The 23815-nt window shown below is 39.8% G+C and overlaps 1 protein-coding gene across 1 annotated transcript in view; it reads right to left on the bottom strand.

Moving 5' to 3' along the window:
• Positions 1-23815, bottom strand: part of SPHKAP (SPHK1 interactor, AKAP domain containing) — a 94452-nt gene that overhangs the window by 22891 nt on the left and 47746 nt on the right. The window contains exons 3-6 of the mRNA XM_027115709.1: positions 17910-17969; positions 15802-15936; positions 11435-11690; positions 5727-9495 (exon numbers count right to left, since the gene is read on the bottom strand). Of these exons, the coding sequence (XP_026971510.1) occupies positions 5727-9495; positions 11435-11690; positions 15802-15936; positions 17910-17969 (4220 nt within the window). The remainder of the gene's footprint in view (positions 1-5726; positions 9496-11434; positions 11691-15801; positions 15937-17909; positions 17970-23815) is intronic.

Here is a 23815-nt window from a genome sequence, read left to right as displayed (position 1 = left end):
ATTATAGTATCATACAGAATAGATTCACTGCCTTAAAAATCCTCTGTGCTCTACCTATTCATCCTTTCCTCCCTCCTAAACCCCTCGCAGCCACTGATCTTTTCACTGGCTCCACAGTTTTGCCTTTTCCCAGAACGTCATGTAGTTGGAATCATATAGTATGTAGCTTTTTCAGATTGGATTCTTTCACTTAATAATGTGTATTTAAGTTTCCCCTATGTCTTTTCATGGCTTAATAGCTTATTTATTTTTAGTGCTGGATAACATTCCACTGTCTGGATGTTCCAGAGCTTATTCATCTATTGAACTACTCAAGCAGGTCTTGGTTGTTCCCAAGTTTTGGCAATTATGAATAAACCTGCTATGAAATCTTGTATGCAGGTGTTTTGTGTGGGCATATGTTTTCAACTCATTTGGGTAAATACCAAGAATCATGATTGCTGGATCATATAGTAAGAGTATGTTTATTTTTGTAAGAAACAGTCAGGCTGTAATCCACAGTAGCGGTACCATTTTTGCATTCCCACCAGCAATGACTGTGAGTCCCCGTTACTTCACATACTCACCAGCATTTTGTGCTGTCAGCGTTTTGGATTTTGGCCATTCTCATAGATGTGTAGTTGTATCTTATTTTTGTTTTAATTTGCAATTGCCTAATGACATATGATATTGAGCATCTTTTCATATGCTTATTTGCCATCTGTATATCTTCTTTGATGGGGATTCTGTTCAAGTCTTTTGCCACTGTAAATTTTGGATGACAGTCCTTTGTCAGAGATGGTCTTGGGGAACATTTTCTCCCAGTCCACAGCTTGTCTTCTGGTCTCCTTGACAGTGTCTTTCACAGACAAGAAGTTTCTAATTTTAATGAAGTCCAGTTTATCAATTATTTCTATAGGTCATATCTTTGGTGTTGTATCTAAAAAGTCATTGCCAAAAGCAAGGTAACCTAAATTTTCTCTTACGTTCCTTTCTAGGAGTTGTATAGTTTTGCCTTTTACATGTAGGTCTATGATCTATTTTGAGTTAATTTTTGCTAATGGTTTTAGAGTTGTGTCTAGATTCATTCTTTGCATGTGGATGTCCAGTTGTTCCAGCACTGTTTGTTGAAAAAACTATCTATTTTCTGTTGTATTGCCTTTGATCTTTTATCAAAGATCGGTTGGCTATATTTGTGTGGGTCTATCTCTGAGCTCTGTATTCTGTTCCACTGACCTATTTATTTACCCTTTTACCAGTATCACAGTCTCGATTACTGTAAGCTTTGTAGTAAGTCTTGATGTCAGGTAGTGTCAGCCTGATTTTGTTTTTCTCCTTTAATATTCTGGTTATGCTGGGTCTTCTGCCTCTCTGCATAAACTTTAGAATCATTTTATCAACATCCACAAAATAAGTTGCTGGGATTTTGAAAGGGACTGCATTGAATCTATAGTTCAGATTAAAAAGAATTGGCATCTTGACAATATTGAGTCTTCCTATTCATGAATAGCCTTTATTTTTTACTAGGTAAAAAGCACTAGGTTGGGAGTTTTTTTTTTCCTTCAGCACAGTAAAAATGTCATTGTTTGTCTTTTAGTTTATATTTTTTGCGGTAGAAAGCTGCAACTTTTATTTTTGTTCTCCAATATGTAAGGTTTCTTCTTCCTTAGGCTGCTTTTAAGACTATTCCTTTATCACTGGTTTTTAATAATTTGATTGTGATGTACACTGATGTGGTTTTCTTTTTGTCTGTTCTGCTTAGAGTTCGCTGTACTTCCTGATTTATAAGTTTATCATTTTCATCAACTTTCATAATCATGTGTACTTTAAAATTTGAAGCATATTTATAATAGTTATTTAAAGTCTTTGTTGGTTAATTTCATCATCTCTGTAATTTCTAGGTATATTTATATTGAATAATTATTGTCTCAGTTATGGATGACATTTTTCTGCTTCTTTGAATGTGTAAAATCTTTCAGCTTAACTGGACGTTAAGCTGAAAATTTATATTGTTGAGTGCTGAATTTTGTTGTCTTTCTTTAAAGACTATTGGACTCATTCTAGGTTAAATTAGCTTCAGTTCAGCCTGATTTTTCAATGTTTCTCTTCAAGTTTTGTTAAGGCAAGTTCAGATCAGTTTTTATTTTTCAGGGATAGTTTAGCCCTAATTCTACGGTATGATTTCTTTCAGGGTCTCTGCTAAATCCTGCATATGTTTAACATGGTTTCTCCACTGTGGCTGGTTGGAACTAAACTTTTCCTAGTCCTGTGTGAGCCTGTGGCATTGTTAGCTTACAGCTTTCTAGCTTCATGGAGTTTCACCTATACATGCATGGCTTAGGGTTCAGTAACAGACTCGAGGGGAGCCCTCTACAGACTTCTGGAGTTCTTTCTCTGATAGCGCCCTCCAATCTCTCAATCTTCAGCTGAGTGACCACTGAGTTCTGCTCAGATTTGTCCTCTTTGTACTTCTGTCTGAAAAGGGAATCCAGGGGCTTCCCTGGTGGCGCAGTGGTTGAGAGTCCGCCTGCCGATGCAGGGGACGTGGGTTCGTGCCCCGGTCTGGGAAGATCCCACATGCCGCGGAGCGGCTGCGCCCGTGAGCCATGGCCGCTGAGCCTGTGCGTCCGGAGCCTGTGCTCCGCTGCGGGAGAGGCCACAACAGTGAGAGGCCCGCGTACCGCAAAAAAAAAAAAAAAAAAAAAAAAAAAGGGAATCCAGGCAGAAAGTTGGACTATTATAAAGCTCACCATGTTTGTTTTCCTTATCTCAGAATGCTGCTTGTTGTGAAATGTCTGACAACAGTTGTTTCATATATTTTGTCCACTTTTCTAGTTATTTACAGAGGGAGAACAAGTTCAGCTTCAATTACTCCATCATGGGTGGAAACAGTAGTCCTTTCACATTTATCTTTTGTTATAGTTTTCTCTGCAGATATGCCATTAAAGTTTTGATTCCAATAATCTAATGTTAAATAATTATGTTTATATCTAGCAATGTTTAATTTCAATGATTATACTTATCTCTTGTAGTAATTAACTGACTTTTAACTCTACCTCATTCTATTTTCTTTTTTTTTCTTGCGGTACACGGGCCTCTCACTGTTGTGGCCTCTCCCGTTGCGGAGCACAGGCTCCGGACGCGCAGGCCAGCGGCCATGGCTCACGGGCCCAGCCGCTCTGCGGCATGTGGGATCTTCCCTGACCGGGGCACAAAGCCGTGTCCCCTGCATCGGCAGGCGGACTCTCAACCACTGCGCCACCAGGGAAGCCCAACTCTACCTCATTCTATTTTGATTGCAGTTTTTCCCACTCCTGTTTTGTATACCTTAATTTTTCAAATATTTAAAATATGTTATATTCTGTATCTGAGCATCCCCACATCTGCAATCTTTGCTAGCGATAATTCTACTTTGATATTTGTGAGTCTTTCTTATAGTGCCTTGATGCCTGTGTATCTTGAAATTTGAAGTTCTGAGCCTATATTTGATAGGCATTATCTATCGAAATCCTTTGAGACTTGGGATTAAATATCAAGAGATTTATTTTTGCCTCTGCCAAGGTCTCACAGTGTTGTTAACCTAAGATTGCTTTAAGGTAATTTACCAGTTTGTGGTTTCCTACATCACGCAGATGGTGCAAATTAGAACCCCAAACATGCATTAAGGCAAGCTTTGTTTATAAATGCTCAGGGGGATTTCTCTTCTACTCTGAGCTCTGCTCAGAAAGATATGTTTTCTTATCATGTCCTTTTTCTGGTGGGTGGACTAGTTTCTAGCTAGAACACCACAATGCTAGAGATACAAGTCCTTCAGTTCAATTCTTCATTTCGTTGGCACCCTTTGTCTCTTCCTTTAGGTCTCGTCTCAAATGCCAACATCCTGTCTTAAGTGGCCACTTCCCCCAAAAGGTAACTCTCTACCACATTCCTCTTTTTATTCTCCTCTCATCACACTCTACATCACACACTTTTCCCAAAGGGTTTTTCCATGCATCTTGTCTGTCTCTCGCACTGGTGTGCAGAAGCCATGGAAACAGACACTAAATCTCTATTTTCTTCTGTGCTTGCAGCCCCAAGGGCAGTGCGTATCACCGGTGAGCATGCAAATATTTGTTGGATGAATAATTATTTTTCTTGAAGCAAATATAAATGAATACACGACATAAAATATATTTCTAAAAAATTTATGTTAGGTCTGTGAGTGCAACATGGGAATGCTCAAAATTCTCAGTCTGGTGTTTATTACCTTGTGGTCTCAAATTATCAAAAAGTTAGGTAAGTGCTTTTCAAAAATCTCAGAGAAGGTGGCTGAGTTAAGAACACATCGCTGCTCACCAGTAGGATAATATTTTCCCCCAAATCAAGAACTGGGTTATCCTAAATCACCCTTAAGCTCTTTATAATTGATATAATTTGGTACCTGGACAAACGTGCTAGCCTAAAATACAATAGGTATTTTTATTTGGGCCTGCCATGGTGAATTCTGAGTTCTGTTTCAAATAACGAAAAAGTAAGAATGTGATTTTTATTTCATCATGTTGAGATTTTATGAAGTTTTTAGTAAGAATTATGAAAATGTCCCTCAGAGAATAGCCTAAAAATATCTTCAGGACATGACACCTCCCCACTTCCAAATAATCAAGAGTGCCTGTATCATTTCCCTCTCTCTTGTGTATAAGAGGGTAGGAAGTCTTTCACAGGGAATTGAGTTCCATGTTCAGCTATATTGACATGTCAAATCCCCTGATAACAGCTCTGAGCTTAGAAAATGTGATCTAAATATAACTAATTTCCCCTTTTGCAAATCCTGAGAATTCTGTAGTTTTAATAAAATTCTCACGGCGTTCATAACAGGTTTCTCTTGGGAAAAAGATCTCCTGGAATAAAGGCAACCATATACCTTAACCCCAAACAACAACAACCATAAAGTAAACATTTATTGAGTGTTTATAATGGCCTAGGCATTGAGGTAAGGGCTTGTGTACATTTCTTTATTTAAACCTTAAGAATCTTCTTATGATGTAATTATTACTATTATTCCCCCCAACAGGTGAGTAAACTGAGGCAGAGATCAGCAAAATTGCTTAAAGTGATGGTTTCAAGGTTATTTAGTGGAGATCATGTTTCATAACAATTCTTTATATTGCTCCACAAAGAAAAATATATTCAATACTTAGTCCTTATGTTTTGGAAAAAGATTCAGCTCTCAAATTTCTAAGGCTGATGATGTTGTTTTGCACTTATGCTACCATGGTATACCATGCATCTAAAGGGCCAGCACTCTGGGACATGGTGTCCTTGCAAAGACCTTTAGAATAAGACAAAAAAGAAAACCTTGAGAGACCCTGGAGAAAAATGATACCAAAATATTTAATGTCAGATTCCAATATTAAAATTTATTTACATTTAACTGTTTTTAAATGGACAAGTTGATGGAATTTTCTTATTTTGCTTGAAAACTGCCATGAATTAATTTCAGAAGGTAGCATTCTATGGGAGATTAATTGTAATGGGGAGAATGATACCTCATTTCTTCTGTTATATATATAAATCAAATTTGTTTTAGAGATTATTTAAAAAACCTTCCATCTTTCTATTATAAGTGCATAGTAACCCAGGGAGGTCAATTACTATCTCAGAAATTCAGTTCTTGTGTCAGTAAGCCCCTAAGATTTAGAATAAATACTAATTAAGATGCAAACTCCAGTCCCATGCACCCTACCTCGTCTAAGAGGTCATTGACTCACCTAGGGTTTTGGCAGGAATTCACAGTAGTGTCTCCACCCCTCGCCACATGTGGGACCTTTTCTTCTTTCAAACACTCTTCTGCTTCCTCTAGGGGGCTGCGTTTGGAAAGGACGTGTTCAGGTTCTCCAACACATTCTTCTCTCTGATCTATTTCAATCTGAATTAAAGGCACTTCCCTTGAGCAAACTGATCGCCTGGTGTGGCTTAGAAGGACAGCATCCTGGCACGAGGAAGTTTCCTTTCTAGAATCTAAACTGTTGTGATTTGCAAGAGGCGCAGCTTTGCTTGGAGACGACAGTGGGGGATGTTTGCTTTCAGTAATGGAGTTTTTCCTCGGGTAATCAACAGGTTCCCGAACAAGCAGAGCTGGCCCACTTTGCACTCTACTCGAAGCCAATCTGCTTGCACACTTCTCCACCTGCAAGGAAGAGCCACCGGAAGCAGGCTCAGCATCAGCTGCCCGGGCGTCGTCCACTATAATTTTGTTCTTCCGCATGAGGGCTTCGATTGAGTTTGCCCACGTCTCGTGAATTAACATGTCTGTGATCTGGTCGGCCCCACCTCTCCGATACAAGCAAGAGTCAGATTTGCAGAGACCCGATAAGGAAGAGCTACTGACCTGCTGTACGCTGAGGAAATCTTGCTGGCTGTTTTGAGCAAAGCCGTCTAAGGAGTTGGCTTTGATGGGCACGTTCACCATCAACCTGGCGCCCAGGGATCTGCTGTTGGGCATGGATGACTGTCTGTAACACACCGGGGATCGCAGAGAAGGCGACAGCAAGCCAGTCGTCCAGTCCTGGCTGCTTCGTCCGGAGGAGGCACCGTCTTTGTTCTCTCGTTCAATGTCCCTCAACATGTACCTATAGAACTCCTCGGTGATGCTCTCGGTGCTGGACTGCTTTGAGGGACAGCTTGGCCTCACACTGAGGTGGTCATTTTTCCGGCAGGCCTGTTGCATAGCTGAGTTCAGAATACTGCTGGCATTCTTGCCTGCGTAGTAATCCAGCAGTAACTCAAACCCTCTTCCTTCATTTTCCATCTGGTTCACCATGAACCTGGAAAACTCATCGGTGATGCTCTCACAGCTCGACTGCTTGGAGACGGAGCTGGCCCTGCTAACCGGCTGGCTTAGGGTACTCATTAAACCCAGGCTATTCACATACGCCCCGGCGTTAGAGTCCTCCTCTGGAATGCTCTCACAGCTGGAGGCCTTCAGCCGGTTCCACCTGTCTCCACTGAGTAACCGACTCCGAGGATAGCTCTGGGCTTGCCAGACACCGTCCACCATACAGAACTCTGTGAGGTTCACGATCTTGGCTGCCACTTCGTCTGCAAAAGTGTTTACAGAATCTGGGACGTCCTCAAGGTTCATCGACTCGTCCACAACCCTGTTCATCAGCTTCTCTTTAAGTTCCGGGTACTCATCTGTTTTCCTCTTGATCTCGCTGAGTCGTGGTGGCTTGTGTTTCCTCACAGTGGCCCCACCGGCCTGGCTCTCTTTCTTCCTCTTCAAGGATCGGCAGGATACGTTGGGGTTAACCAGAAACTCATTCCCTCTTTTCCATGCACAGAACCAGGGTTGTTTTCCATTGGAGTTGTCAAGGCAAATCGCTGCTATTTCAGTTGCCATGGAAACAATGGTCTCTGCTAATTCTTCTGCAAAGTCTGCAATGCAGTATATGTCTGGGTGTTTTGCCGGTAGCAGGGATTGAGCAGGAAGCAGCAAATCGTTCCCTAACAAAGACAGGTTACCTTGAACTTCATTGTTTAGAGGTGAGGCACAACTGTACTTTTCTGGAGCATTTGGATTGATGCTGTCCTCAACGTCCTGGGAACTGATGTACTTGCTGACGCTCGGTGTCATTTCTCCCTCTGAAGGGGCTCTGCATTCATTCTCATTGTGACTGGATTGTTGATGAGGGATTTTTGTATCCTCTTCCACCACTCCCTTCAGATATATCTCCTTGGGGGCTGTTTTAACAGACTCTCTGGGAATACAGGACAATTCAGGTTGCAGTGTGGGGTTCTGGAAGAGGCCTGGCTTCTCTGGGCTCTTGCTTTCTTGCTTTGGACGCTCATCATCTACAAGATCGTTGATAACAAGACTGGTGCTCTGCAGGTTGCTGAGTGGATGGCTGCTGGCGTAGTCAGTGGCTTTTGTCCATGCTTGACAAGGGGCCTGATCAGGTGGCTGAGAGTCTAGTTCGGTTTCCCTCCCTCTGACGGCCTCCTCAGAAAGGATGGTGGGACATTCACCAAGCTGTACAAGGCGGCTCATCTTCTTGAAAGTGACGCATATCACATTGAAGAGCAGCTGATTTGTACTTTCCATTAAGGCGTCCAGGGTTTCAGATGAGTGCCTGCCATCGCTGGGGTCGATTATTTTATTCTTCTGGTGAACTTCATCAATGGAATGCTTCAGGATAACATTAGACAGGGTCTGTGCCAGTTCATTCCCAAGGACATTTTCTGAGCACGAGGTCTGAGGCTTTGAAACAGTTTCTGTGATTCTCCTATGCATTGATTGCATGAGGTCTCCAATGCTGCCGTAGGCATCAGGTCTTGTTAAGACCAGAGTGGCCTCCTTGAGCAATGCCTCTGCAATGGCTTCATTCCCCAGCTCCATGCTCTTCCCGGTCACTGAACCACAAAGTGGGGGGACTGCTGCAGACACCTCAGCTGCAGACAAGAAGCCACTTGAAGCCATAGGGCACTTCGCTTCTCCTGCTTCACCCAGGCCACAGACAGCAACAGCACTTACCACCTGAGTCATGCCACACAGAGCAGATGGGAAGGAATATTTGCTGATGGAGTGTTCCTTGAATACTTGAGATGACTGAGTTTGCACCGGTTCATTTCCTCCCAGTGGATGGTTTGAAACCAGGGATTCTTGCTCCATTTTGAGTCTTTCTGTGGCCTGTGGACTGGAGATGGTTCCAATCACAGTGGCCGCACAAGCTAATGCTACTTCTAGAGCACTCTGGGGGTGTTTGCTGGAGTTCTCTCCAGAGAGGATGCCTGAAGTTTCAAGTGAGACTTGTGTCTTGGGCCCTGAGGAGGTACCTGGCTCAGGGCCAGCAACGCTGCCTTCTGAACTCTGAACAATGACAATTTTGGGGAGTTCATTCCATGACCGAGGGACCACGATATCTTCTGTGGAGCAACCACTGGGGAGCAGTGCACTTCCTAGAGAAACACTGACTGCAGAGTCCTGGGGTAGCGCAGGCTGAGACTGAGATAATCGAATAAAAGCGTCTTGCAGCACAGATTCTGCTAAATTCGTAGCATACTCGCCGGTTGTGGCTTCTCCATCTTTTATGGGAAGAATAGAGTTTGTCCCGTCTTCATGGTCTCCTGGGTCTAAACTGCTGTCATGCTCAGAGAAAGTACCACATGCAGAAGGTCCATCTCTCTTAACCATCCTCGAGAAATAAGCATTGCCTGGAATACATAGTGCCTGTGATTCTCCCTCTTGACCTTTAAAATTTTCTGAATAATAATCATTTGTGGATGGCTTATCATTCCCCACAACTTCACCTTTCCACTCTGATGGCTTGGTTGAGGGATCTAGACTCTGCAAACTTGTATCTTCTGCCACTTTTCCCAGAGATCCTTCTGTTTTAATCAACGGTGTATGATATTTGCTAACATATTTATCTTCCAAAGCATAAAGTAACTTTTCCTTTTTGTAATTCCATTCCTCCTGAGTGGCTTCCTTTGGCTTTTTATTTTCCAAAGCATTGTCTGAGACATTTATATTTTCATAACCTAGTGAAGAGAAAATGAGGGCCACTATTACTTTTTATTTATTTTCTTTTTTAAGACTTCATTTTTTAAGAGCAGTTTTAGGTTAAAATTGAGGCAATATACAGAGATTTCTCATATATCCCCTGCCTCCACACGTGTGTAGATTTCTCTATTATGAGCTTCTCCCGCAAGAGTGGTACATTTGTTACAATTGAAAAACCCATAATAACACATCAGAATCACCCAGAGTCCACAGTTACCTTAGGGTTCATTCTTGCTGCTGTACATTCTATGGGTTTAGACATGTATAATGGCATATATCCATCATTACGGTGTTGTACTGGTTTCACTGACCGAAAAATCCTCTGTGCTCCACCGATTCATCCCTTCGACTACCATCTGCACCCTTGCCAAACTCCTGGCAACCACTGATCTTTTTTACTGTATCCATAGTTTTGCTTTTTCTAGAATACAGGCTTTTCGGATTGGCTTATTTCATTTACTAATATGCATTTAATTTTCCTTCCTATCTTTTCATGAATAGCTTGTTTCTTTTAAGTGCTGTATAATATACCTGCTATTACATTTTAGATAGCAGGTTTCCATGAGTCTAAAATAACATTTAATTCCTAAAGATGCTTTACAGAATCAGGTATCTTTATTTTTTTTAAATAGCATTTTGAATGTTTCTTTAAGAAAAATGAATCCGAAAAGTCTTTTGAGTCTCATTGTGGACTGCCACTCAACAAAGCGGCTTTCAATGCGGGGTACAAATGCAAGTGCTAGCTAGAGTGCGGGAGGGCATTTGGGAGCTGAGGGCTGGTCACCATGTTTCAGGGAGAAAGTAACACAGACAATTGTGTCTTGAAGCTTCCCAGTGGGTACAGGAGGAGAAGGGAGGACGTTCAGGTCACCTAAATCATGGCCTTGTTGAAAGAGTTATCTAAAGTTGGCACAGGATTTGCCCCAAGGACAGTGGCAACAGCATATGGGGTATCCCTTCCTCTGTGGGAAGAGGAACCCATTGTTCACTGAGCTACAGACATAGACGTAGAGAATGGACCTGTGGACACGGAGGGGAAGGGGAGGGTAGGACGAATTGAGAGATTAGGATTGACATATTACACTACCATGTGTAAAATAGGTAGCTAGTGGGAACATTCTATAAAGCACAGGGAGCTCAGCTTGGTGCTCTGTGACCATCTAAATGAGTGGGATGGGGTGGGTGGGAGGGAGGTCCAAAAAGGAGGGTACACGTGTATACATATAGCTGATTCATTTCATTGTACAGCAGAAACTAATACAACATTGTAAAGCAATTATACTCTAACTAAAAAAAAAGAATGAATAAATGAAAGCTAAGCACTTTCCTGGGTTATTTCCTTCTGTACTGACAACAATAAGAGTTAAATATAATAAATATGTATGGTTAAATGATATATATATATAACAAACATATGGTTAAATATAATAGTGCTAAGAGCACTGCTATACTCCCAAATTGTGGACAAGGAAACAGGGGCTCAAAAAGACTGGATAACTGGCCCCAGGTTTCACAGCCTCAAAGAGGCAGTGCTAGGATTCAGGTCAATCTAACTCAGTTTCAACTAATACATGGTTTTAATGGAAAATTTAGGGACGTTAACTTTCCTCCAAGTGATAGTCTCCATCTCTTGGCAGGCAGGAGGATTTTGTTTGAAAACACATAGATTTCCTTCAGCATCCCTAAGGCATCTTTAGGGAGAATGGGGCCATCTAACCATTAAATCTGTTAAAGTGCCTCTGTCAGCATCCCCACTAGTGTTTTCTTACTCTCTCTCCCTCTTTAAACTCCTTAAGTGAAGGTTGTGATGTGTCAGCCAAACTGATGTGGCCTGAAACTTTTCTGAAATTTAACCCAGACATTTTTATAGGGTGACTAATTTCAGGATGCACATTCGTTTTATTGGAAAGTTCTCACCGTTCCTATATTCTTCCACGTCGCTTTCCTCCTCCAAGTGCTCGGATGCGGTAAGAAAGTCTTCTTCAATTGAAGACAAGGAACAGTTTGTGTCATCCTCCACTTTTAAGATGTTTGTTTCCAGGTGGAGCTGCCGCTCCTGCACCAGTTCCAGACCAATCAAAAATTTGTTGATTTCAAAGATGATGCAGTTGGTATTGTTTGGTCTGTTCCCTCTTGCACACTGGACCAAACAGATATCTGACAACCAAGGACACTGAAAGCAGAGAGAGAAAAAGGCATTTGTTAAAAGAGAAAATATAAAACCATCCCCTCTGACCTTTCTTCTTCTATCAATCTCTCCTGTTAGAAGGAATGGGGACCTTTAAAATATTTGGAATATTTTCTGGGCTTTTATTGATGAACTGCTTGAAAAAAATTCAAGTGGTGCTTGGGGAACACAGGGTACCCAGGAGAAAGTTTGACTTAGTGGAAAATAGACTAATTATATCACATATTTTTGTTCTCTCCTGTCAAAGCAAAAATTGCCCTGGGCAACATTTACCAGGCACTGAAGACTTTACTCAAAGTTATTAAAATAGGAGAGAGAGGCCAGAACAGAGTTGGACCACAACTCCACTGAAACAAAAGGCAATTGGGTTCTTAAGAGCTGGCATAGGAGGATTGACATCCATCTACGTTTGGTAAGGAAAAGTAAACTTTCTTGTATCTTCATGGCTGAAAGTAGTCTTGCAAATTGGAGCAAAGTGCCCACAGAAGTCAGGCTCCCACCCTTCCACAGAGACAGGGACACTAGCTTTGCTGATGGTTACATTTCAAAGAGATGGGTCCTAGGTCCTTCAGAAAGACATTCTTGGGTTGTAAAACTGGCAAAAGGCTTTTATAACAATTTACATCTCAATGGGGCAGAGAAATAATTTATAACGATGTTTTCTAAAGTAAATGTTCTGAGAAAAGGGAGGTTTAGGGCCTGGAGTCAGGAGGAAGGCTGTCTAAAGTTTAACCAAGCTGAGGGGAAAGTTCAGGCTGTCTTGGGCACCCCTCTTGATTAAATTGAATCCCAGGTTCTCAGATCAATATCTTTTTCTGCCTTGGTGATATTCAATACAACTTCTGCCAGTATTTCAGACGGATAGCAAGTATTTTCTCAATTACAGTTAAACTTTATAATTTGTATTGTTCATTTGAAGAAGTAGCCAAAATGAGATTTAAAGAAATCCCCTGGAAGTGAACGAATTCTGTCTAAAGGATGGGCATATGGGGACAGCAGTGAAGGAGGTCAAATCATTGGCTGGTGTCCCACCGAGACCTGTTAATTCTGTTCAGTTCCAGGGTTACAGACCCTCTCCCTATTCTCTGCGACACATTTTCACTCTTCATAGTGTTATTCATTAGAATAGCAGTAAAAAAAAGTTTCGATTGCCCACGCACAGATTACTAGTAAATCACAGACATGTCTTGTGCATTACAAAAATGAAAACATTCCTGTAAGAGGAACAATATGCTTATCTATAGTAATTTTTAAGAGAAAATTATCTGAATGGAAACAACAGTTAGTGGACAAAGGGAAGCGAAATAAACTTATCTCAAATGGAATTCAAAATGTTTGGAAATATTTTATGTCCTAAATGGGATTATTTAAAACATGCTGACTGTGGTTGGAGTTACTTAAGTCTCATCCTAGTTAACTTGACATTTTAGAATCCTTGAGTCTGAATGTATGTGTGTGTGTGTGGGTGATGAGGATGTGTATATGCAGAGGAACACATACACGTAGACATTTATACTGTATTTCTGGAGTTTATCTTTTTCTGACATAAATATCATTTATCAATCTCTTTGATTGCATATTATAATTAGAGTAATTCTAGGACAGATGATTATAAAATGAAAAATTCAGTAATTCTCTAAGGGTCCAGGGATCCCTAGGGGGCTCAGAAATAGAACTTATCTCTGTGCTTATGTGATTAGGTCTGTTCTCAAGGAAGGTGGTCCATAATCTTGCCTTTCAAAGTGTGGGTAGTGTACTAGCAGCCTCAGCAACACATGGGAGCTTGTTACAAATGTATAATCTCAGACTCCACCCCAGACCTACTAAATCAGAATCTGCATTTTCAAGGAATCTTTTGGTGATTCCAATATGCATTAACATTTGAGAAGTATTGGTCTATATCTTTTATGAAATTCACGAAGGATCTGTGCTCCCCTAAATGGTGAGGACCCACTGCTCTAGAGTAATGAGAGCTGGCTTGATTAATTTTCTTTCCACTGAATTCAGACATAATATACTGAAGTGAAATTTGATAGGTACTTTCTGAGTGCCTATTATATGCAAGGTATGCTGGGAGGTACAAACATGAATCAAATAATTACTCTAGGGGTTGGAGCATAACATACTCCCAGTAGATCAGACATGAATAAAAATAAAGTTGAACCCTAAGAAGTTGTCAGATTTGCAGGTCAAGATTATTGCATATTGTCATTTCCTATCATTTAGCCTAAATATAAATAACAAAGTGAAATGGGGTAGGAATCAAAAGAAATGTTAAGAAAGCAATATGAGCAGTTAAATAATACTTCAAGATAGGCTTAGGGAAAGGAGGTTGTTATTAAACATTCAATGTTACACCGCTGTGGTACCCTTAGGAAGAAAATGTATTTTCTTTACAATCTTCTTGAAAGTAAATAACCATCCTGAGAGTCTTAGGTAAATGATGGCAAACAATGGAGCCTGTAAAATAATGGCGGATATTATTATATAATTTTTATGATAGTCTACTAGGTGTCTGCATACCTTATGACCTTTAATGCGAACAATTTTCTATGAGGTGTCTGTTGCTACTGCTCTGTTACAGATGAGAAATCAGAAGCACAGAAAGGCTGACCGATCCTTTCAAAGTCACAGAAATATAACGTGGAAGAGCCAGCAATGCAATCCAGGTCTGCTGGACTCCAATTCCTGTGTTCTTTCCAACTCTCCTCACGGAGAGTTTAATTAGAAATCGTTACTGACAGGCCTGGTGCCGAAACCACTCTTAAAACTAAGCTTTGAAAATTGCTTTTGGTTATCATGGTTTTGCCTAGTACAAAGAGAGGATACTTAGAGCTGTTTATTCTCTTTTCCAACAATTCATTTTTCTCACTAAGGAAATGTGTCATTAGATTGACGAGGAAGAATTTTGTTCTAGGCTTGATGAGCAAATTGTAACAGGCTGTGTGTAGATTTTCATTAAGTATCTGGAGTACGGCAAGAAATAGTGGATGGACCTCTGAATTTTTTGATATTTTGAAGGATTAAAGAATAAAAGAAGATTTAAAAACGTTCCAGCAAAACTAAAACACAAGGAAGAGAAATTTGTTAGAGGAAAACACATGCTCATTATTTTAAACTGGAGCTATCACTATCAACATACCTTATTTGAGAAAATTTGCGATCTTTTATACAGTATGTCTTTAGAAATCTTTCATGTGTTTTTCTGTAAATTGGTTAACCAATTTAAAATTTTAAAGTTTTCTTCAGTGTTATAATGATATATCTAATAATGAACATTAGTAGATTGAATGATAATAATAGTATTTTAAATTCTACTTTATTTTCAGTAATCTTCTTTTATTCTGGGAACTTCATTTCTGGGCCTAGGAAACTCCATTTCCATCTTTGGGGCTGCTATCCCTTTTTTTTTTTTTTTTTTTTTTTTTTTTTTGCGGTACGCGGGCCTCTCACTGTTGTGGCCTCTCCCGTTGCGGAGCACAGACTCCGGACGTGCAGGCTCAGCGGCCATGGCTCACGGGCCCAGCCGCTCCGCGGCATGTGGGATCCTCCCGGACAGGGGCATGAACCTGCATCCCCTGCATCGGCAGGCGGACTCTCAACCACTGCACCACCAGGGAAGCCCTATCCTATATTTATTAGCTTGGCTGGTATGATATATCCTAAGAAATAAATAGTATCTGGAAAGAAGAAATTGTGCGATTCTAGGACCACAAGGTATGAATTAGAATTTGGCTATTGTTCCTGAAACAGAAGACAATTCTGTTTTTGATTATCCGGTAGATTTGTAGAAAACCAAGCTAACCAACCAATGCCTAGTGTGTCTGCTTTAGTTTAAGTGCAACTCAGCACCATAAACTTGAGAAGATAACACATGTCAGGAGTTGATGTAAGGGAAACTCTGTCAAGCTATGAGGGGCAATATTTAAGAGAAATACAAGTAAAGCCTATTCTTGAATACAAGGACATTTTTGATTCTTATGCTATGGGAGTCTATGTATAGCATCTCTTTGGGCCTTGTACTGATTTGTGTCAAGAGCTGACCACAGATAACTTGTTACTAGTGAATAGGTTATCAAGAGCTTATATTTCTTACCTGTGAAACTTCAAAATCTGCCTGGAGATTTCCAGATGTTAACCCACTTAGGAGGACAATTTCATTTTCTTTTGGCTTTTGGACGTTCATGGAGCTGATAAGTTTTGGAAGATCTGGTGAGACATTGACCAATTTCTGTAGAACAAGAATCTTTATTAGCTTAGATGTTTTATTTTCACTTCCAAAATACTACCCCAAAATTATTTTACTTGCAAAAATAATATACTCAGTAACAATGCATAATATAGATTACTTAATCTATTAAGATTATTACTAGAAGAGATTGTATAAAATTGAAGCATAAGGTTTAGACGGGAATAGAAAATTTCCTAAACATAAAGATTTAAACATTTTTACTTCTAAGTTTTCCGAAGTAAACACTTAATGATTATTGTGACACCACAGTTATACATGATAGTTTGGGAACTTTTTCCTTTAAATCCTTGAATAAGAAACCCGTTAACTAATAATGATGTGTTCTAATAAAGTCAACAATAATATTAATAATAAAATAATTACTAACATTGATTTTTCTGTATGTATTGATTACAAGGCACCATTAAGGACTGTACATATGTTACATTACTATCTTCAATCACTGCAACACCCTTATATGGATTGTACCACTATTACTTTCCTTTCACTCATAAGTAGCCTCAGATCCAGAGAAGATGAGATGAGTTCCTTGAACACCTTTATGTAGCTTATTCAGTTTATGTATACCCTTAGGCATAGAAGAAGGTGGTCTCAAATCACACCTAAGTTCATTAAATACAATGTTCTTTTTATTTCTTTTTGCTTTAGTCTTTTATTGTGGTAGACATATATACTTAATTTTCTTTTACATATCAAACAAAAGAATATCAAAACCTGAGAACTCAAGCAGGGAATACTAAGAGATTCATACACAGCACAGATTAATTAGAAATACACATCTACATATGCATTTTATAGATTCTAAAAATGTGATTTCCATAATATTACCAAATTTCCATTTCACATATATTTAAAAATTAATATCTGTAATCTATTTGCATATTTAAATACTGTAATAGCTGTCCAAAAGATCACTGCTGAAACAGTTTTGTTTTCATGAAGATCACATTAATCAGAGAAATGAGTAGGAAAAAATGCTGTTAAGTTATAATGCGTCTTTTCTATGTCATAAAGTTTGATGGAAACACAGTTCTTAAGATGTCAATTGCTTTGGTCCTTCCTGCTCTCTCTTTGATGTACTCTGCACCATAATTCCATCAAATGAAATTATATGTACAAGTTCTTTTGAAGATCTCTCCAGTACTACACTGATGAGTGCTATTTTGGAGCTCAGTGGAAGTCAATAATAAATAATCTGTACGGGCAATTGAGCTGGAGAACTTCGGGTGCAGCATCATCAAGAAGAGAACATTGCGGGAGTAACTGAGTAACTGCAGGTCTACCATAGTGTGATAATCAAGTGGCAAATGGTGTGCTTTTATTCATTAAAGAGTGTTACACCAAATAGTGAAATCAAACCATCTTCAGCTTTGGGAATGAATCCTTCCCACTGTAACCACAGGCTCTAGTTCCGAAGGATTGAATGGGCCTTCAAGTTGTTGCATGCTGTCAAGGATTTACATCAGGATCTTACAACCTTGGATGAGCTTGGAACATTTACCTGCTACAGAGTGCAAAATGTTTGAGTCCTAGATGAGTGTAGGGCTAGGAAACTGAGGTTAGATATAAAACATTTGATGAAAGCAGCAGGAAGGACAAAGCAGAGGGAAGAGCTAGCTGGTATCAAGCGGGTTTTGCAAAAACCTTGGAAAAGTCATCACAGACAGAGTGTTTGAGAGTGGAGAAGGGGAGAGTAGAAAAGCCACTCCTAGGCACTGGCAGGCAGGAGAAAGCATCTGTCTACTGGGGAAAGCAAGTTTCACGAATATAAGGAGGGCAAGCTGTGTAGGAAAGTGGCAGGAAAGGGGTCAGGGAGATGGGCTGTGATGAAACCACCTAATTAAAGAGTCTCCTACAAAGTGAGCATCATTTAAGTGGAGTCATGTTAGTTCTCTCATCAGTACAGCCAGTCCTTGAAGTGAGTTCCCAGAGAGCCCAGTTCCCAGTGCTACCTGCTGCAGGTGCTCTGTACTGCATGCATCCTTGTTCACATCCAGGTTCACAAAGCAGACCTGGGAAAGAGGGCAAATATTGTCAATTAAGTGAAAAACATGACAGTCATTTTGTTTTTTTTAAAGATGTTGGGGGTAGGAGTTTATTAATTAATTTATTTATTTTTGCTGTGCTGCATCATCGTTTCTGTGCGAGAGCTCTCTCTAGTTGTGGCAAGCGGAGGCCACTCTTCATCGCGGTGCACGGGCCTCTCACTATGGCGGCCTCTCTTGTTGCGGAGCACAGGCTCCAGACGCGCAGGCTCAGTAGTTGTGGCTCACGAGCCTAGTTGCTCCGCAGCATGTGGGATCCTCCCAGACCAGAGCTCGAACCCGTGTCCCCTGCATTAGCAGGCAGATTCTTAACCACTGCACCACCAGGGAAGCCCCATGACAGTCATTTTTGAAGAAAGCAGGAATTAGTTTGGGGCAAATGATTAGAGAGTCGTACATATCTTGTGTAGTTGATCTGGCCTAGAAACAGCCATCTTACCTTTGGGCGTCTGCACCCAACTCCTACTCATAGTTCCAACTGATCCCACCAAATGCCCTCCGTCTTTCATGGCCCGACAAACAAAACAAAGCCCCTTTGTATGGAACCAGTGTAACAGTCCCAAGAAAATCTTCAGGTTTATAACGTGTTGTCAAATCTCATGAAATAGGAAAAAGATTTGTAATACTCTCAACCTCTGTTTATAATTGCAACAAACACTTCTTGCTGTTTCCCTCTTTCCTCTTATTTCCTGCTCCCTTTCTCCACCACTTTTCATATCATGTACGATCAATGGATTTCTCTGTCTCATTGTTTTAGTTAATTTTAATGTATTTCATCTTGTAGAGTTTACCTCTTCTGTAGCTATCTTAAATAAGTGTTTGAATAAGTAAGAGTATGAAAACAACAGCTACAAGATTAAATAATAATTCAGAGCAACAGTAAAAGAATTGTACAATTTAAACATATCACATAGATTAAACAAACCACCATGAGTATTCAGATGGGAATGGTGAGAAGAAAATTTTAAGAAAATTTGCAAAGAGACGAGATACGTTATTGAGAGATGAATAGGATTTTGGTGGGTAAGGAAAGAGGCTGACGTCCCTGGAGGTCAGATAGTATGAGTAATATTTGGAGGTAGGAAAGAGCAATGCACTGTAAAGAAGCAGGGAGAGAGTCTGGTTGCAGCAAAGTCCTGGAGAAAGAAAAGTGTTAGAAATAAGGTCTTGGAAGGTTCATGTTAAATGAGGTCATGCAAATGAAGTTTAACAATATTTTACTAAAAATCATACAAAGGTTTTTATTCCTAACATGTCGATTTGATCATACAAAACTGGATGAGAACATTAATTATCTGGGTATTTAGTCAGACGTTTGGACTTAAGTAGATGCCTGCAAGCATATGGGGGTTTCTGATTTCAGTTAGTCGTTTGAGGTCATGGTTTCTTAGAGTCCCTTCTTTTTCTTTTTGAGGGAAAAAGAACTATAATTGAAAGATTTTGGGAAAGGCCTTAAAAACTAAAATGGTTATATACTGCTGAAGTGTAAAGGTCTCTACTGTCTTTATCCCAAGTATTGGGAGATTTCTTCAAGTTTCCTGGGCTCAAAATATCTTTGCAGTGCATCCTACAGTATTTCTTCTTAAGAATAACTCGATGGGCATTTGGGGCAAGGAAGGGCATGAAGTGCCACCCTCACTCTCATTCAGAGGTTCTCTTCTTTTGGGTTAATACGATGGGTAAACAGGGAAGATTCAGGCCTGAGTCCTTTTGCAGACAATGCAAATGGAAGCATAAATAGTAGGTGATGCTTGGAAGGGGTTCATGATCTAGAGGAGTTTGAGAATATTCATATAATGATAGTCACTTTGCCCTTGGAAAATTGGTTCAATATCTATTAGTACTCAGGGACTTTTCTTCACATGCAGCTGGGATGACAGTTATTGAATTGATTAGACAATTTTCCGTTCACCTTAAAGAAAGTTGCATTACCTGGCCCCTGGACATCACAAAGCTCTATTATCTTATTTCCCAGTGGGAGAGGGCAAAGCAGAGAGACCAAAGAAAAGCATCTATAATAACCACTTATCTGCCCTCCAATATTGTCTTTAGTTTCTGAAGATGAACAATTTTTTCATTAATTTTCTGCTACAATGTGAAACTCTACCTATATTCGGAGGAAACCGTCCATACTTGTTAGCTGGGCCAAGACCAAAACAAAGCAAGACATAAACCAACCACTTGCTTATATTTAGTCTGTATATGTTTCTGCAGCTCGGTGGTAGGGGAGGTTTTTAGGGCCTGATGTACATCCAATTTTAGGAGACCTTCTTTTAGAAAAAGAATGATGAAATTCAAATTCTAAATTAGATGTGAACGTGAATATTTATTTATTTAGAAGGAGAAAAGAAATCACAAAAAAATCTCAAATTTAAAAAGACTGACAATAGAAAGCCCAGAGATAAACCCACACACATAATGGTCACCTTATCTTTGATAAAGGAGGCAAGAATATACAATGGAGAAAAGATAGCCTCTTCAATAAGTGGTGCTGGGAAAACTGGACAGCTACATGTAAAAGAATGAAATTAGAACACTCCCTAACACCATACACAAAAATAAACTCAAAATGGATTAAAGACCTAAATGTAACGCCAGACACTATCAAACTCTTAGAGGAAAACATAGGCAGAACACTCTATGACATAAATCACAGCAAGATCCTTTTGGACCCACCCCCTAAAGTAATGGAAATAAAAACAAAAATAAACAAATGGGACCTAATGAAACTTAAAAGTTTTGCACAGCAAAGGAAACCATAAACTAGATGAAAAGACAACCCTCAAAATGGGAGAAAATATTTGACAATGAAGCAACTGACAAAGGCTTAATCTCCAAAATTTATAAGCAGCTCATGCAGCTCAATATCAAAAAAACAAACAACCCAATCCAAAAATGGGCAGAAGACCTAAACAGACATTTCTCCAAAGAAGATATACAGATTGCCAACAAACACATGAAAGGATGCTCAACATCATTAATCATTAGAGAAACGCAAATCAAAACTACAATGTGATGTCACCTCACACCAGTCAGAATGGCCATCATCAAAAAATCTACAAACAATAAATGCTGGAGAGGGTGTGGAGAAAAGGGAACCCTCTTGCACTGTTGGTGGGAATGTAAATCGATACAGCCACTGTGGAGAACAGTTTGGAGGTTACTTAAAAAACTAAAAATAGAACTACCATATGACCCAGCAATCCCACTACTGGGCATATACCCTGAGAAAACCATAATTCAAAAAGAGTCATGTACCAAAATGTTCATTGCAGCTCTATTTACAATAGCCAGGACATGGAAGCAACCTAAGTGTCTATCGACGGATGAATGGATAAAGAAGATGTGGCACATATATACAATGGAATATTACTCAGCCATAAAAAGGAACGAAATTGAGTTATTTGTAGTGAGGTGGATGGACCTAGAGTCTGTCAAAAAGATTGAAGTAAGTCAGAAGGAGAAAAACAAATACCATATGCTAACACATATATATGGAATCTAAAAAAAAAAAAAAGTCACGAAGAACCTAGGGGCAAGACGGGAATAAACACGCAGACCTACTAGAAAATGGACTTGAGGACACAGGGAGAGGGAAGGGTAAGCTGGGACGAAGTGAGAGAGTGGCATGGACATATATACACTACCAGATGTAAAACAGCTAGTGGGAAGCAGTCGCATAGCACAGGGAGATCAGCTCGGTGCTTTGTGACCAGCTAGAGGGGTAGGATAGGGAGGGTGGGAGGGAGACGCAAGAGGGAAGAGATATACGGATATATGTATATGTATAACAGATTCACTTCAGTATAAAGTAGAAACTAACACACCATTGTAAAGCAATTATACTCCAATAAAAACGTTAAAAAAATTGTAAAGCAACTACACTCCAATAAAAATTTAATTAAAAAATAAAAATAGACTGACAAATACCACAAACATGAGAGCTTTCAGAAAAATGATATTTTAATTAGTAAACTGCCCAGTGCACCTCCATGATCCTTTTTCTCTACATTTTTGGCCCCATACTCTGATCATCTCTTCATATAAAAGCAGTTTTACGACATTATTTTCTCTAAAGAGAATCGAAAGATAATTTAGTCTTTAATACTGTTGATTTAAGTTTTTTCAACTTCGCAAACTTTTATTGATAATATCTTATACATTTTCCAGGTGTTGTCAAATTTAGTGAGAAACCACTACATAATTTCTTTCCTATATGGCTTGTTATATATTCATTCATTTTAATACCATTACAAGTTTGTGCTCTACAAACATAAAAATTTGGATAAATTCTCTTTTGTTTGAGTCCTGTTAAAAAAGAAAAAAAAAGTTCATGGTTCATTTATAATTTTCAATGCTGTATTATCCAATTTCCCACCAGGAAAGGACTTCTGTGTTTTCTAGGCACCAAAGAGAACCCCGTCTCGTATTTATAATTTTACATGTTTGGTGACTGGAAGAGTTCTCCACAGACTAGCTTCTGGCACATAAACCTTCTTTTCTCTTCACTATTTTATGTTTCTGGTATTGGGGATGGTAGGACACCTCATATTGTGAAACTGTCTCTGATCTAAAATCTTCAAGCAGCAATGTCTGGCTGAGTCCATGATGGGGGCATTCAGGAAGACATTCCTACATGTGGATGGCTAGCAGTCACTTAACTATACATGAAAGTGATCTCAAGCAACATAAATATATCTCATGTAAACACTAATCTACTCAATTTCCCTTAAGCTAGACCACACACATGTCTGTGGTCACTCTGATGACCCTCCACACGAGAAGAGATAAGATGTAGTGAGAGTCTGAATGGGAGGAGACAGTTGCAGTTAAAATGTCTTCACTTTGAAAATCACACAAACATACAACCATGTGAGTACCTGGGAGTGGGTTCTATGCAACCAAGGAGTCCTAAATTTTAAGCTTTGATAGTTTTACAGTAAGTGCACTTCATGGTGAAATGTTCTCTGTGATGAGAATGCTCTTAGCTTATGCTCACCCTCTATGACCGTGGGCTGTTTACTTGAGATTTAGCCATCTTCCGTTGCTGAACTCCAAGTGGAGAGTATAAGACAAGACTCTGTCCAGAAGGGCTGGGGAATGGTGGGTATGGGGTAGCGGTTGTGTAGGTTGATGAGGGGACTACGTGCTCTACGTCTCCGAGGTTTATGGCTTGGTGTCAGGTGCTGAGAAGACAAACAAGTATTTTTCTTTCTCTCAGGGAGTTATGGTCTGCTGAAAGCAGAACACATCCCTAACACGATGAACATGAAGTGCTACAGAAGTGACAGGCCTGTGTGCTGGTAAAGGAAGTTGGGAAAAGGGGACCCATCACAAATGGCATCTCAGAGAAGCTGGATTTGAAGTAAGCTTGGAAGGCAGGCAGGACACATTTAAAAGCAGAAGAGGGAAAATGACACAAACAGTGCATGGATGGTTTTCCCCTGATCAGCACCTGTTGGGTAATGCTAAGAGGCTCTGTTTTAAGCACAGGCTGAGTAGAGGGAGAAGACAGAGGCTGTGAAGTCCAAGGCGAGAGAAGCTTCCTTGAGAAACTCCAGAGTGTGATCAAAGTGGGTGGACAAAATGCCTTTCTTTCTGCACAATAAAAGACTCTGGTAATAATAGCAGACTTTTTAAAAAGAGTCAAATGAAAGAGGAAGTCATAATTTTGTGATACAGTTCCTGTGCAGTAAGAATTGAGGGAGACCTGTGGGTTAGAGTTAGGTATTTCCTTTCTTACAAACGAGGCCGCTTCCATGTTATTACAGGAGGATATAAGGAAACTTGGTAATGGGAAGTTAAAATTTCTA

This window comes from Aethalodelphis obliquidens, unplaced genomic scaffold (genome assembly GCF_003676395.1).
Source record: "Aethalodelphis obliquidens isolate GAN/ISIS:26980383/991018 unplaced genomic scaffold, ASM367639v1 scaffold2, whole genome shotgun sequence".
NCBI lineage: Eukaryota > Metazoa > Chordata > Mammalia > Artiodactyla > Delphinidae > Aethalodelphis > Aethalodelphis obliquidens.
The sequence above is the reverse complement of the archived record's forward strand: the minus strand, read 5'-3'. Positions and strand labels throughout refer to the sequence as shown.